This window comes from Cyanistes caeruleus, chromosome 4 (assembly GCF_971803275.1).
Source record: "Cyanistes caeruleus chromosome 4, bCyaCae1.hap1.1, whole genome shotgun sequence".
Taxonomy (NCBI): Eukaryota; Metazoa; Chordata; class Aves; order Passeriformes; family Paridae; genus Cyanistes; species Cyanistes caeruleus.
The window spans coordinates 18,273,035-18,287,847 of record NC_141704.1 but is presented as its reverse complement, the minus strand read 5'-3'; the positions used below and the strand labels follow the sequence as shown (position 1 = coordinate 18,287,847).

At 35.4% G+C, this 14,813-nt stretch overlaps 1 protein-coding gene and 1 long non-coding RNA gene across 4 annotated transcripts in view; one reads left to right on the top strand and one right to left on the bottom strand.

Annotated features, from left to right (window-relative positions):
- Positions 1–568: 568 nt before the first annotated feature.
- The window catches only part of ZBED4 (zinc finger BED-type containing 4), a 26,588-nt gene continuing 12,343 nt past the window's right edge, over positions 569–14,813 (bottom strand). For 2 of the 3 annotated variants that reach the window (XM_086886894.1, XM_023918670.2), the window contains exon 3: positions 569–5,863. In XM_086886894.1, the coding sequence (XP_086743020.1) occupies positions 1,942–5,460 (3,519 nt within the window). In that variant the 5' untranslated portion in view covers positions 5,461–5,863 and the 3' untranslated portion in view covers positions 569–1,941. Of the gene's footprint in view, positions 5,864–10,260; positions 14,652–14,813 lie in introns of those variants that run through there. The other variant, XR_015286178.1, reaches the window with a different exon arrangement.
- LOC147653454 (uncharacterized) overlaps positions 8,999–14,813 on the top strand; it is a 7,917-nt gene continuing 2,102 nt past the window's right edge. Inside the window, exon 1 of the long non-coding RNA XR_015286179.1 lies at positions 8,999–9,195. This is a non-coding gene — a long non-coding RNA (uncharacterized LOC147653454). The remainder of the gene's footprint in view (positions 9,196–14,813) is intronic.

Here is a 14,813-nt window from a genome sequence, read left to right as displayed (position 1 = left end):
TAATGATTAACCAGTAACCATTTAAACATGTTTCCCAATAAGCTGCTTCAAATTCACCTACTTCCAGCTATATATAAATGAGAACAAATTGTTTTATTACTGCAGAAAAAATGTGTGGTGTTCTCATTTAACCCTAGAAGACCAAAGAGATGATGACTGTAGATAGAAGTAAACATCTTAAAATACTGCAGGGGAAAAAAGCAGTATTAATCTTTCCCAAGTACACGATGTAGTAATTTACTTAAACAGTACAGGTATAAACATAATATGATGGAATAACACTTGAAATACGTGAAACAGTAAAATGTTTAGAGAAATGACACATGGAAACCAGAGCCACTTGTGAAGTAATTCAACTAATTTTTCTGAAGTTAAAACAGCTTTTGGAAAATGAAAAGAAGCAGAATTCAGTCTCAAGTCCAAAGAACTACATGGAAAACCCATCTTTTCACATAGCTTGTTCTGTTGTATATTTATGATTACAACTGTTTGAATTAATTTTTATTCAATGGTTGTCTTAAATCCATAATAAAAAAAAAAAAAAAAAAAAGGCAGTGTTGACTACCACTGGAAAATTGCAAATAAAATGTTTAATTTCAGAAACTGAGTTCACCATTTATAAATACACTAAAACATAGTAAATGCAAAATTAGATTAGGCATAGGTAGAGTATTTTAACAAAGCTACAACTTTTCTAAAAGGTCATAGGCAAATGATGACTTGTTTCCCAAAAATGTATTCAATGAAAACTGAAATGATAAGATGAATCTTTCTAGAGTTAAACTAAGGAGAATGTTCCTTTCAAATTAAAATGCTGGCTATTTTTTCCATCTTATTTGAAGTTTTAAAGGCTCTATATCTCATTTGCCTGATGGACACCAACATTTAAGAATCAACCTTACTACATAAAGTTCTAAGCAGTGCACCATATCCATAAGGCTATTACTGAAAACCAGAAGATCAGTTATTTCTGTACTAGGAGCTTTAAAACAGGCTGTTCTACACAACTGAATTTACACAAGGAGTAAGGGCTCAATTTTTACAATAGGGACCTTATAGTTTTGATGCACTAAAGATTAGAAAAGGCTTCAGAATTACATTAGAATCTTCGTGGTAAGTTTCTTGCCCTTTTTTGTACATGGCATTAAATAACAAGCATTAATTCACAAACTTTGAGAGAACTTCCAAGACCTTTTATAAATACCCAGAATATTTCTGTAATTCACTTAAAATGTAAAACTTGAACAGGAGAACCCATAATGGGAAGTTTTACTACCGATTGCTGTATAACTGACATTCTATCTCATGTTAAATTTAAGATTTATTTTCAGATATTAAGTCAACAGTCTCCTGTAAACACGTCGTCCTCAATAACTTCTTAATCCTTTAAGTACTTTAGGGCTTGCAGTTAAAAAACACCATATGATAAAAAGACAGCTTGAACCCCATCTTTCACGTACAGCTTTCTTTTGACAACTACAAAACCTGTTTTCTTGCAATTAAAGCAATGTTCAACTAAAATACAGTACCTGGTTTATGGTTTTTACATAATAATTGAATAAAAAACTACAGAATAGAACTGTTTACATCTTTTTTTTTTTTTTTTTTTTTTCCATTCTATTAAAACAAATGACTGAGCTTTTTAAAGTTCATTTACAATTATGGATTAAAACCTACATAATTTTGTATAATTTGACGAGACAGGCTATCTCTAGTGTGAACTTTTAAAAAACATATATACAATATCTGGCCTGAAGTACTATGAATAAGGCACATGTAGACATATTGAAAGCTGAAAAAAATGAACCTAAAATTTGGAATTATAGTCACTGATTAGATGTCATACATGGCCCCTATTGGAGCAATTTAAAAATCTGAGTTATAGATAGTTAATATCCAGTGAGCAACAATAGATTTAGTCTAGCAGTTTGTTCATTAGTTTCAGTACTGGAAGTATATTAAAGGAAGATTCACTTTCAAAAAGATAAGCTTTTCAAAGTGTTCAATCATTAACCTTGACTGACTAAAGTTGTTGCTTTCATTGGATGTACTGAACAGTCTCTCTGAAGGAACAATGCTTGGTGGACAACCCAAGAACCTGACAGCTAATTTTGACAGTACTGGCCAAGATGACTTCTTAAAGTTCCAGTAAGTTAGAGGATCACAGTTATGCTCAAGCACTTCTTCCTCCAAGTAAGAAAGCACCATTTCCTCTGGTAACTTTGCTCTCTCTTTCAGGTCTTTTGTTTTCTTCATGTCACCCATGAGTGACCAAAGGTTATCTTCCCCATATGAATTTGTAGATGGTGAACCTATATCACATCCATTGGAAAGAGGTTTATCATCATCTGAGGTAGAACTCATTATTTCCAGCTCCCTGATTAAGTCTTGTTTATATTGTTCAGCCTCCTCTTCTGTAAATAATGATGTTTTATACCGGGGATCCAGAAGTGTAGCAAAAATGTACCTTGGATCATGAAGCGTGGAGGACAATCTACTCACCATAGCTTCTTTCAAAGATTTCAGCATAGTATCTATGCCCATAGTTTCCTCAAACAGCATTTCTATTTTTCTGTTAAGTATATGAATCATTGGAATCACTTGGCTTAGAGTAGACATGTGTGTACTCATCTCCCTACTTGCAGCTTCAAAAGGTTTGAGAGCATGACACACTGACTGCATGACTTCCCACTGATCACAACTTATTAGCTCCCGAAAGCTGCACTCTATTGACATTTCATCAATTGCTCTTTTCTGTTCAATAAGACGTTCAAGCATATGAAATGATGTGTTCCACTTGGATGGAACATCTTGTATTAGCTGATGCTGAGGCAACTCATACTCTTTTTGCAACTCAGCTAGCTTCTCTTTTGCTTTTGCTGAGCGATGGACACGTTCACAGATCTTTCTTGCAATACTAAGCAAATTCTGAACCATTCTCTGGCTTTTAATAGCCTCATTTACAATTACATTAACAGTGTGACTAAAACATTGTACACTTGAATGATCACCTTCATTTAAAGTTTTCTCTATACTCTGATTATCAGTAACAGTAATCCCAATCTGAAGTCCAATGGAAGTAATCCATGTTTCCCACCAGTATTCTAGCTGCTTTTGAATACTGATTCCATTGTAGTCGCAATCGATCTGTGATACGTTTAATAGTGCTGAGCAATGGTAATCCTCACACTGTGGTCGAAATGAAGACTCAAATGTTACCCAGTGAGCGGTCAGGGTTAGATATTCTCGTGTTTGGTTGCTCATCCATATTCCAGATGTAAAATGGATCACTCCACTTTCAGCTTCTTTAAGATGTGAAATAATTATTTGTTTTACATTATCATACATATCTGGAATTGCTGTCCTAGAAAAGTAAGATGGAGAAGGTAAAGAATACTGAGGTTGCAAATATTCAAGCAGCCTGTTAAAGCCAATGTTGTCTACAAAAGAATATGGCTGAAGGTCAAGTGCAATCATTTCAGCTACAAGACTTGTGATTTTTTTGGCAACTGGGTGAGAGTCACAAAACTTGTCATTGGTTTCATCAAAATTTGAAGATCCTAGTATTTCTGTGCGGAGTGGCATGTGATTATCCGTAGATGAGGATAATACTGTCTCTGGGACATCAGTTTTCAAAACATTGTTATGAAACCGCTGCAAATGTCTTAGAAGGCAACTTGTGCCTAGGTTTGTTGGCTTTTTCCCTCTACTTATTATACGTCCACAGTGCGTACATATTACTTTTGTCGAATCTGCAGAACAAATTGAAAAGTGATTCCACAGTTTTGAGGTCTTCTTACTATTAACAGGAAATATAATTTGATTATCATGTGTAACCATTGTAGGCAAGTCAGTCAACTTTGAGGATGAACATTCTGCAGAAGCCAAAGTGGCGTAAGGAGAATTTGCCAAACTCACATCAAGAAAGCTCTTTTCATTTCCAATTACATCAGGATGGCGTCTGTATAGATGTCTCATTAAGCAGCTTGTGCCCACATCTCCTTTCTTACCACGACTTATCATACAACTGCAGTATCTACATACTGCTTTTAAACTGTCTGCAGGCGACAGTGAAAAGTGGTGCCAGACTTCTGACTTAAGCCTTTTCATAATCCTTTTATTTTGCTGAAACACAGCAGTAGGTTCAAATATTAGTGGACCTAATCCCTCACACTGTTTTTCAGGAGATGAAACAAAGGAGACTTCACCTATATCATCAGAAGATGACAGCATTGAGTCTTCCACCAGAGTATCTCCAGAAGTGAGATTAGTATGGATCTCCTCAGAGATTCTGTCTGGAGAAGAAGAAACAGAAGTTGGTTCTTTTATTAGTTTTCCTGGAGAGGATGACATAGAATTCAGATCGCTATCTGACGGTAGTAAAGAAGGCAAGAGAGTAGGAGGTGTGGTGTAGAGAGGTGGTATGCTGGTACCACCCCCATTCTCTTGCAGGACAATGGAACGATGGGCTCTCCACATGTGTCTTATTAAACAACTCGTTCCTAAGTCTTTTCCATTTTTTCCTCTACTGAATTCATTCATGCAGTGGATGCAAACAGCTTTAGAATTATCTAGAGGTGACAAATAAAAGTGTTTCCAGACAGCAGATCTCCTTCTAGAACCTGATGCACTCTTTGGAATTACAACTGTTTTTTCTGCTACATTCTCAACAGTGTCATCATATTGGTTGTTAGCTTGCTGCGGAGATGAACCAACCATGACTTCTTCTTTGCTGCACTTTTCAGAAACTGAGAGATCTGATATTTCTTCAGAAGAAACAATAGAAACAGATTCCTCAATTATTCGATCTGGAGATGGTATTTTAGAAGCTATTTTCTTGACCAGTTTTATGGGAGATAACATAGAACTCAGATCTCCAACATCTGCAGACTGAGGTGGCAGCAGTAATGTAGATGAAGAAAAGGAAGATATACCTGGCATAGTTCCATTTTCTTGAATAAGTACAGTGGGATGTGCTCTTCTCACATGTCTCATTAGACAACTTGTACTCAGGTCCTTTTCATTTTTACCCCTGCTAAATTCTTTCATACAGTACATACATATTGCTTTAGTGCTGTCTCTAGGAGATATAAAAAAATGGTTCCAAGCAGGTGACTTTTTTCTGGAGCTTATGTTTCTGCTAGAAAGGAGGCTTTGTGTCACAGCTTCCATTGCTACATCATACAGCGTATTACTATACTGAGAAAAAAGAGATCCATAATCATCTTCATTTTCTGTAGACAAATATTTGCCAGGGTTGTTGGTAATGAAGTTCTTTTCTTTGTCTTCCTGTTCATCACTGCTGTCCACATGTTTGAAATCATCTTGTTCTGTCTTTATATCTGTTCTTTCTAGAGTACAGTTAATGCTGTCGTCTTCTTGCTCTACTTTCAAGTTACTGATTTTTCCCAATACAAAAGTATCATCCATTCCGGGGGAATCTGCTTTACTCGTGTCCATGGATGATAAATTCTTGCCAAGACTTCATTTATTAATAAATATAGATAATTTAAAAGATTATTTGAAATTTGATTAAAATTTTGTATCTTGTATACTAAATGTAAAACAAAATGTGTGCATGTGTTAAAATAATCTCTGGTTTATGAATTCTGTATCCACATCGTACATAAGCAAATATAATTAGTCATGAAAATGCATTTAGAAATTATGGACTTAATTAATGGAATCTCTTTTTTTTCTCAGGATCAGGACATTTCAGGTCATAGATGAATGTTCTCAAAGACATCTACTGCTAAATGCTTCATGTTGTAGATAAAATCCTAAAAAATGAATGTTCTATTTTCTTGTTGAAGAAAGCCATTCTGTTCATCTTGATTGGGCAACTGAGATTCTTTTACACCACCTACAAAAAAAAAAATAAATCAGAAGACAAAGTTGATTAACACACATTAAAGAACTACGGTAAAGGTGAAATGAAAGCAGGCACTAAGTATTCTATATGTTTTGGGTTTTTTCTCCTTTAAGATAAAAACTACTCAATGTACAATTGAAAAAAAAAAAGGAAAGAGCCCAACATTTACTCAGTACATTTACTGTGGGCAAATATGTGTCTACACATGCAGCTCTGGTTCAACTTTGACAAAAATCCAAGTCAAAGCATCACTTTTGTATTTCCATGCCCATACCTATACTTCATCCTACATTATCATACAACCACTGCATGCACACACAAATACCAAAGTATACACACACATACATATCTAAAGCCATATACTATATAGGTGTCTATACCTACCTATATATACACCTATAGTATAAAGCATATATATACTATAGTATAAAGAGTAGGTTTTTGAAGTTGCATAAAAAGTTCCATACAAAAGGGCAACAGCAGCCTCAAAAACTAGAACCAAGTTGTTGACCTGTCCCTCACAAATATGAAGAAATTGTCTGCATTTGTCAGTCACTTTTCTTTCCACTGCAATTATATTAGAATTTTAAATTTTGCCAAACCCTTTCTCATTTATTCTTCTGTGTCATTAATGCAGTTATTGATGCCTTAATTAAGATAACAAACATTTTTGGCCACATTGGTGATGCTACACTATGCATTGCAATTTTTGCAACCTATATTTTATGGAACTCTTTCTGCACAGGTGAAGACAAAATACAAATTTAAATTGATTCTTTTAGAAACTTTCCACTTTTATGTGTTACTAAAAGACAGGAAGAATTGGGGTAATTCTTGTAGTGTCCTGTGCAAGGCCAAGAGTTGGACTGATGATCCTCATGGCTCCCTTCCAAATCAGCATATTCTATGATTTCAGCAATGTTAACATTAGCCATAGCCACAAAACATATTAAGAAGGTTGTTATTCACACTGACATTTCCCACCTGTATCAAGATCAATGTCTTAATAGCTTTGTAATCTATTTTAACTAATTTTCTTCTGAGGTTTGTTTACAAGAGAAATTAGAAACACTCACTTTCTGTGTAGTTCTGATTTATGGAAAGCCTATCATCGTTACAACTTCCTTTCTTTTCCAGTGCAAGGGAAGGGGCAGGGAAAAGAAGGGACAATGATCTTACAGCAGCTATTTTAAGAAAAGGGAGGTGGAGCAGTCAGAACTTGCTAAGAGGTAGGAAGCAATACTGCTTTTCTTTCTGTGTGAGTTTTAGTATTTGTGCCTTTCTTTCTCATTCTCAGGGAAAAAAAAATAATAAATTTTCAGATACCAAAAGCTATGAAGGTTGAGCATAAAGAACAATGAAGGGAAAGACTTGATGAAAAAGAAAAAACTTAGATTTCTACAAGAAATTTATACTTCACAGGACTTTCCATTGGCTTGTGAAATCACATCTGAGAACAATTCTGGCAGCCAGACTACATGACTCAGTACTAAACTGAATGAAACAAAAATTAGTGATCACACACATACTAATGATACAGACATATATGGATCTGGGACAAGAGAAAGAGTGTAACACAGTCAACTTTTTTTAATAGCAATCAATTCAAGAGGATTTTTGTTTCATCTTTACTTTGATCTTAGCTGTGAATTTGGAGCTTGTACTGCAAACAGGAAAAGCAAGAAAATATAATAAGCTGTTGTGAATTAGGATCACAGAACAGAAAAGCTCCTAAGCAAGTGGCTTGATGCAGAGCTTACAGAACATAAATTATGCATGGAAGTACCAAGTTACAGTAAGGACATTACAGATTCCTAGCTAGATTACACAAAATAAATGTGTATATCCACTGGCATCAGATTCTGATAAAGCTTTGTGAAATTTTTTTAGCTCAAAACAGGTAATCACATCTTTATCCTGCGATTTCTTTAATTTCTCAACTATGCAAAATCAATTCTAGGCTTTAAAGAGACCCTTCAATTGCCTCTGTCCTGATAAGCAGTTACTGCTTAACACAGTGAAGCTTAAGGTAGCTGTGATGGGAAGATTTGAAAACCTGATAAATAAGACCAGTTGCAAACTTTATAACCACACTTAACTAGATTGGCATTCATTAACAACACATTGTGGTTAAGTTCCTAATCACTATCAGCCATTATCACTACATATTCAAACACTTAGGCCATAATCATCTTATCCTAAATTAGCTTTGAGTACACAATGCCAGTGAGCTGATACCATGTAGTTAAATACTGATGGCTGTGGTCCTTGACAGTCTTAGTTACTGAAGCTGAGGTGAAGAGGTGAGGGAGCTGTTTGGGCTATGAAGCAGGAACCATGGTGGTAGACTTCTTTCTTCAGTATTTCTCCTTGCTGTCACAGTGTGTTTTTAATATTCATACTCTCCTCCACCAAAAAATGTGGGAAGCAATCTCATCTGCTCCTGACCCTACTATCTTCATTTCTTTAGGACCAAAAATTGTTCTTGGTCCACCAGAAATCCTTCCTGAATATTCTGTATCCTTGATTTTTGATTGCAGTTTTTACTTCTTCAGCTGTTGATTCACATGGGTTTTGTCCTCTTTTTGTGCAATTAAACCCAGGTCTCCCTTTGTGGCTAAGTGTTAGTTTTATATTTATGTTTAGCTGTGAAAATGACTGCATGCTGTTAACAAAGTTATTCTATTAACAGTGTCTAAAAGCACTCACAGACTGTAGTCATTTACACTATTTTACTGTACTTATGACTGAGTGTAAGACAAGAAAAAGTTATTTATATCTTGTCCACTTTATGGCTGTTAGAGGTCTCTGGCTACATAGTACATATTTTTCTCAGCCTTATTGCTGCCTTCTAGAAATGAGCAGAAATAGCTGAGATTAGAGGAGACAATCACATCCTGGGAAATCCCCAAAGTTGGATGCCCCTTAGAAGATTTTGAATGTATTTTTTTTCCATTTTCTTTCAAATATCTAAGAATGATTTTTGTTGCTTTGAGGACTGGACAAATGGCAGAGCTCAGAGGGTTGCAATCAGCAGGGCAGTCTGGTTAGAGGAAACCTAACTTGAACAAACCTGAAACACAAGAGAGTCTATCTGAATACAAGGAAAAACTTTTCTTTTGACAGTGACAGAGCACTGGAAGCAGCTGCCCAGAGTGGTTGTGGACTCTCCTTTGGAGATATTCAAAACCAAAATGGACAAAGATCTTCTCCAACCTGCTCCACCTGAATCTGCTATAGCAGGGGAGTTGGACTAGTTGATCTCCAGAGGTCACTTCCAACCCCCATCATTCTGTGTTATCATGTTACATCACACTGTAAAAGTAAGTCAAGCTCCTTCCCTTCAAACAGCCTTTCATGTTCAACTGAAACTTTCTTTAGAATACATTCCCTGAAATACTCAGGGTTAGAAACATACTTATGTTTTTCATCTCCTCCTCCCATGCCGACTCTATGTAAAAGTCAATCTGTTTTAATAAGAAACCAAAAAGGATGTTTTAAAATTTTATAGTCACCTAGAACAAAGTATGAATTTGATTATGACCACGTTTACATAGCTTATTTACCCTTGAACCCAAGCTACTCAAAATTAAGGACTACTGCTAAACAAACAGGATACTCAAGAAGGAAAATGTTTTCAAAGGGATAAAAAGCTATAGGCAGTTAGCTCAAAGTGTTTTATGCTTTTGAAATCTCCACAATGAGATAGTCACCTTGCAACAAAACAATCTTCAAAGAAAATAAACAGAACTAAAGAACAACTATCTACTCAAACACACTACTCTGGACTATTACCTCCTGAACAATAGTTTGCTGTGGTAAGAAGCCAACAGAAACATTTTATAGGATTTTCCATTCAAAATGGGATTACTGAAAGCATACAGTAGTTGACAAGAAATGTGCAGAGAATGTCACTGATCTTGAGCACCACAGCAAGCTGCCATGACCAGAAGAAATCACTGCTGAAGGAAGGAGGTAAAAAGTGAAACGCTGTTGTCTCAGAATTACAGAGACATACATTAACACACAGAGAAATATGACAAGTATGCAAGAACACTGAACCATAAGCTGATTATTTTTTGTAAAGCAGAGCGTGGCCTGTAAGCTTTAAACAATTTTAGATTTTAGATTGGACAGCCAGGCAATAATCATGAACTTTATTTTATCACAGAATCTTTGTGGAAATAATGGTCCAGAAAAAGTAGTTTAAAACAAAAAAAAAAATTACATTATTATTGAAGAGCAAGCATGCAGTGTAAATACAAAGACACGCACCTGCAAAATGCAAGAACAGGTTTTTTAAGAAAGATGTGGAGAAAGTGAAAGTAAAAGCATTTATTAGTTTGAAAAAAAAATCAAAAGTACTGACAGATTTTGAGCATAAGATGTACATAAAAGTTCTTTAATAGTAATTTGCACAAATGGATGTCAATTTTATAATAATGCTAATCTTGTTTATTTTTGGAAATGTACAGACATCATTAGGAGTACCTAAGAGCAAGCAATACAAGCAATAAGAAACACATACTTTAAGAAATTATTTTCTTCAACTGCAGTGGCAAGTACTATATTAATTAAGGAATATTTGCTAAAGCAAAACAATCAAACAAAACAGAAACACAAAAAAAAAAAACCCAAAAAATCCAGAGAACAGACATCCAAAATCCTAAACAAATAAGAAGTACATATTCATATAGATTTATAGTCCAGATGAAATTTACTGCTTTTCAAAGTTACAAATCCCTTGAAGAAGGAAAACTAAGAACAGTGCATTTTTTCTATAGAAATTTCCTATGACAAAATTACAGTATTAGCTCACCTGTAAGAAACTAGAGGTTTGCATGATACTGGTCAGTCAAAATGCAGAATCAGAAATGCAAAATTGGCATGTTAGTCACACTAAAACAAGGTGGGTCCCAATCTCAAGTCTCACAGAAGCTCACAGGAATTTCCACAGATGTACTAACATGAACTAGAGGTATGCAATAGTTTAATCTTGAATAAAGTACAGAAAGTCAGGCTTAATAGAAGAAACACATCATTCTGGACTTCACAGAAGGTATGATTTCTAGAGAACTAGATGAGAAAGAGTTGACACCATTACTATTCTTAACTATTCTTTACTATTGTAAAAGTAATTACCATTACTTCTAAGTCACCTGAAAGGCAGATCTTATGAAAACCACTAACTGTCATGATTTTACAAGAGTTTTTCTCTCCAGCTTGTATAACATCCTCTCACATCCACAACCCTATATGCTCCATCTGGACACAAAGGATTAAAGAGTGGAAACAGTACCACCAATATTGAACACTGCTCCTTGTTGACATGAATAGTCTTCTGTGAGCTCCCAAGTGTGCTTGTGCTACTTGTCAGGACATGACACAGAGACCTCTGATTTGCTGAAGTATAAAGATCACTCATGTCCCTTCATGTTACTGGAAAACTCAGGGCTTGGTGTAAGCTGGGGCCTAAATCAGTCATTGCAGGCAGAGAAAAAAGGTGTAGAAAGCCAAGTATAACAGTCACCATTACACTCTGATTACACAACTCTAATTACAGATCCAGGGATTTAGCTGAAGCAGAGACTAAAAAGATAAATGTAAATATTTCCCTCTTTCTTGCCCCACAAAACATCAAATAATTTTACTGTTAACAGATGTTTTAAGCAGTAAGACCTGCTAGGGCCAAGTTACACTTTTCCGGTTTAGTAGACTCTATGTTTTCTATTTTCCTCACCACCTCCAAATTAATAACAATTCAAGAAGATAACAGCTCAGAAGTGAAAAGTTTAGTCATTTGACTATTGTTAAATGGACAGTGTTGAGTTAAAATGTAACCAACACACAGAAAACACCTAACACTGTATGAACTCCTCAAATTTAGTTTCTTACTCTTGAAAGATGTTTTTATCTGTGCAGCTGTTTTCTTCTCTTGTTGCTGTAAACATAGAAAGTCAATGGGATGCTGTTTACTAATCATTTTCAAATAGAACCTGAAACCTCAGAAAAGATTCAAAACTAAAAGCTCCAGCTTTTCAGCAGTATTTCCACCTCAAACCCTAAATCATCTGCAACAGTGTTCATGCCAGCTCCCCCTGCAAAAAATTACACTGGCTTATACTGCAATGTGTAAAAGGTTGAAAATAATTAATGACAGTGGTAAAACTGAAAAGAAACAATATGGTTTCCAAATTTGCATCATTAAAAAAAACAACTTTGGAACAAAGTGGAAATGAACATATATTTAAGTAATACTTATTTTAAAAAAGGAGAATCCAGTTCTTAATTCAGTTCTTACACTTGTACGTCCTCAATCATAAAACTTCTTTAACGAATCGTGATAATACTTTTAAAATATGATATATTACTATTATACAATACTATATATTTCCCATTAATTAAAGCATGATAGAAATAAAGATGTTCAAGTTAACACGTATATTATTTACATTGGGCTGACATTTAGTTCTGGTATCCCAGATATGTTTAGTGGTGTAGCAGGATGCTCTGCCTGGAATGGGGTAAACCAACTTGAACACTGCAAATGTACAAGTGGTAAATGAAGCAGGGCGCATCACACTGCTTTTGGTGCTGAATAATGCTGAAACCAGCCTGACTCATCAGTCCCAAAGCAAAACATCCTGCTAGCGAGATGAAGGTGTGGTAGATCTGTTCCTGGATAAACGAACAAACAAGTGATACTACTGATAACTTGTCCAAAGCTGCTGAGCTGACACAGCTGGAGACATCTAACCTGGCATCTGACCATCATCAGTCACTTTACACTATAAAAGCCCAGTCCTAAATTTTAATGCAGGGTCTTCTGACATAAGCCTTCTTGGAGTGTATGTATGGAGATTTGTCTCTTTAATGGGGAACATCCCTCAAGGTTACTCCTCTTACTCCTTGAGGCTGAGCTAAAGAGATTTGCCCAAGGTCATTGTTACGGGTGAGTAACATCAATCTACTTAATTGTTTTGCCAGCTTTCATACAACTGCTTCATAGTGCACTATATTAGAATAGTTGTTACAGTTCCGGTACTGTGTAGTAAAAAATTCTGTAAATTATTTGTATCTAATGACAATACATTGTATATATTTATATAAAAATATAGGTTTTCCATCCTTAATCCTGTAGGACAAAGTTGTATAAAGGTTCAATTACACCTCTATAATCCTTTGGACAAAAACTGCTGAAAAGTCTGGATCCAGCCACACCCAGGCTCCTCTCTGAGAAGAAGTTCAGACCCTGTGACTCAAGAGGAGGGCTTCTCTAACAAACTCTGAAGCTCCCATTCAGCCCACCGGGTTTGGTAAACAAGCTCAGTACCCAAAAGTTTCATCAGACTCAAGTGATGCAGGCTCACTGCACAATTCTTACATATTCTTATGTGTAAGAATGAAGCAGGTATCTGATACAGGGTACCGAGTCAAAGTTCAGCCTTATCTCTGAAGATATCAATCTTCATAATTTATCTGCCAATGTACTAAGCATGTATCTATTTGAAGCATCATCCTCTGCCACCTAGACTTAAGTAACATTCTTAAACACGCTAAAGCCTATAGCACAGAAATCCCCATTCCATACGGTTTTGAACAGCATTTATCTTGAAAGTAAAATAAAAATGTAAAGCTACAACAACAAAAAAATCACCCTGGTCAAAACATCACTCCCAACTTTTAGTAAAAAAACAAGGAAGCATGTTACATGTGCCACCACACATAACATTATGTATCACTGGAATTAGTAGCACTATTCACACCTGCAACCACCTGATAAGCCTTTAATTGTTGCTATTTTTCTCCTTAGTGCACTAAAAATACCAACAGATCTCAAACGGGGCTACATCCCTTCACATGTCCTTTACTAACTTCTCATTGCAGCACACTGTTATGAAGGACAAAAAAAATGCGTGTTCTACACATGCTAAGAATTTGTCCCAGCTTCTACTAAGAGAATACTCATAAAAACAGATCTATCACACTAAGTAAATCATGTCAGCATTTGTCTAGAATCCAAACTCTCAAGTGTTGAAGTGTTACTTCTCATTATCAGGCATGCAATACTTGCAGGATATGTTTCTGAGGTATTGTTCACACCTACCAAATGTCAGATCTTTCACTGGTTAAAATGCCAATGTTTTAAGCAATAGTTTCATTGAAACTTTAAGCAGGATTTTCCTAAGTCTTACACATCAGTGTTGCTACAGCAAATTATACATTTATTTTGATATTTTGATCCTTTACAATTTTTGACAAACAAGTATCATACACTAATATGATGGGGAAAATCTTAATGTTAGAAGAAGTAAGGTGGTTTTCTTAAAATTTTTTTATTATTTTTTTTATTTTTTTTACACAGCTGACGCATGTATTGTTTGGTTTAGAGCATTTTTAGAGCAGGACATCAAAGCTGCTTTTAGTATCACATGCTGTACAATTTGGGGCTGACAGGAGACAAATAAAGGTTGCAGTAACACAACACAAGGGTAAAATGGAGAAGATAAAAAGAAGAACAGAGTAGGAAAGATGCATCAGTATTATCACAGAATAGGAAAAGCACACAACCAAAACCACAGTAACAATAGGTAAATCAGAAAAGAACGAAAGGAAAAAAACTAAAATTTACTCCGTATTTCTTGAGAACAGCAGCTTGCTTTCAGAAAAGCATGAGAAAATTCAAAGCAAAGCTCCTCTGACAACTCTTCTCTCCAAGTGATCAATTCTCTGAATAGCCCATTAGACTCTTCTCTTTCTCCTCTCATGCAGCCCATAGCTGATGAAGTAAAAGGGATAGGATTAGGACAAGTGATTTTTCTACTGACTACTCTACCTTCCTAGCTTGCAACATAATGAAAACCATACAGTTTTGTGGGTTTTATTTTTGTTAAATGTCTATCTTTAAATCCAGTAAGAGTGAAACTTCAAGCACGTTAAG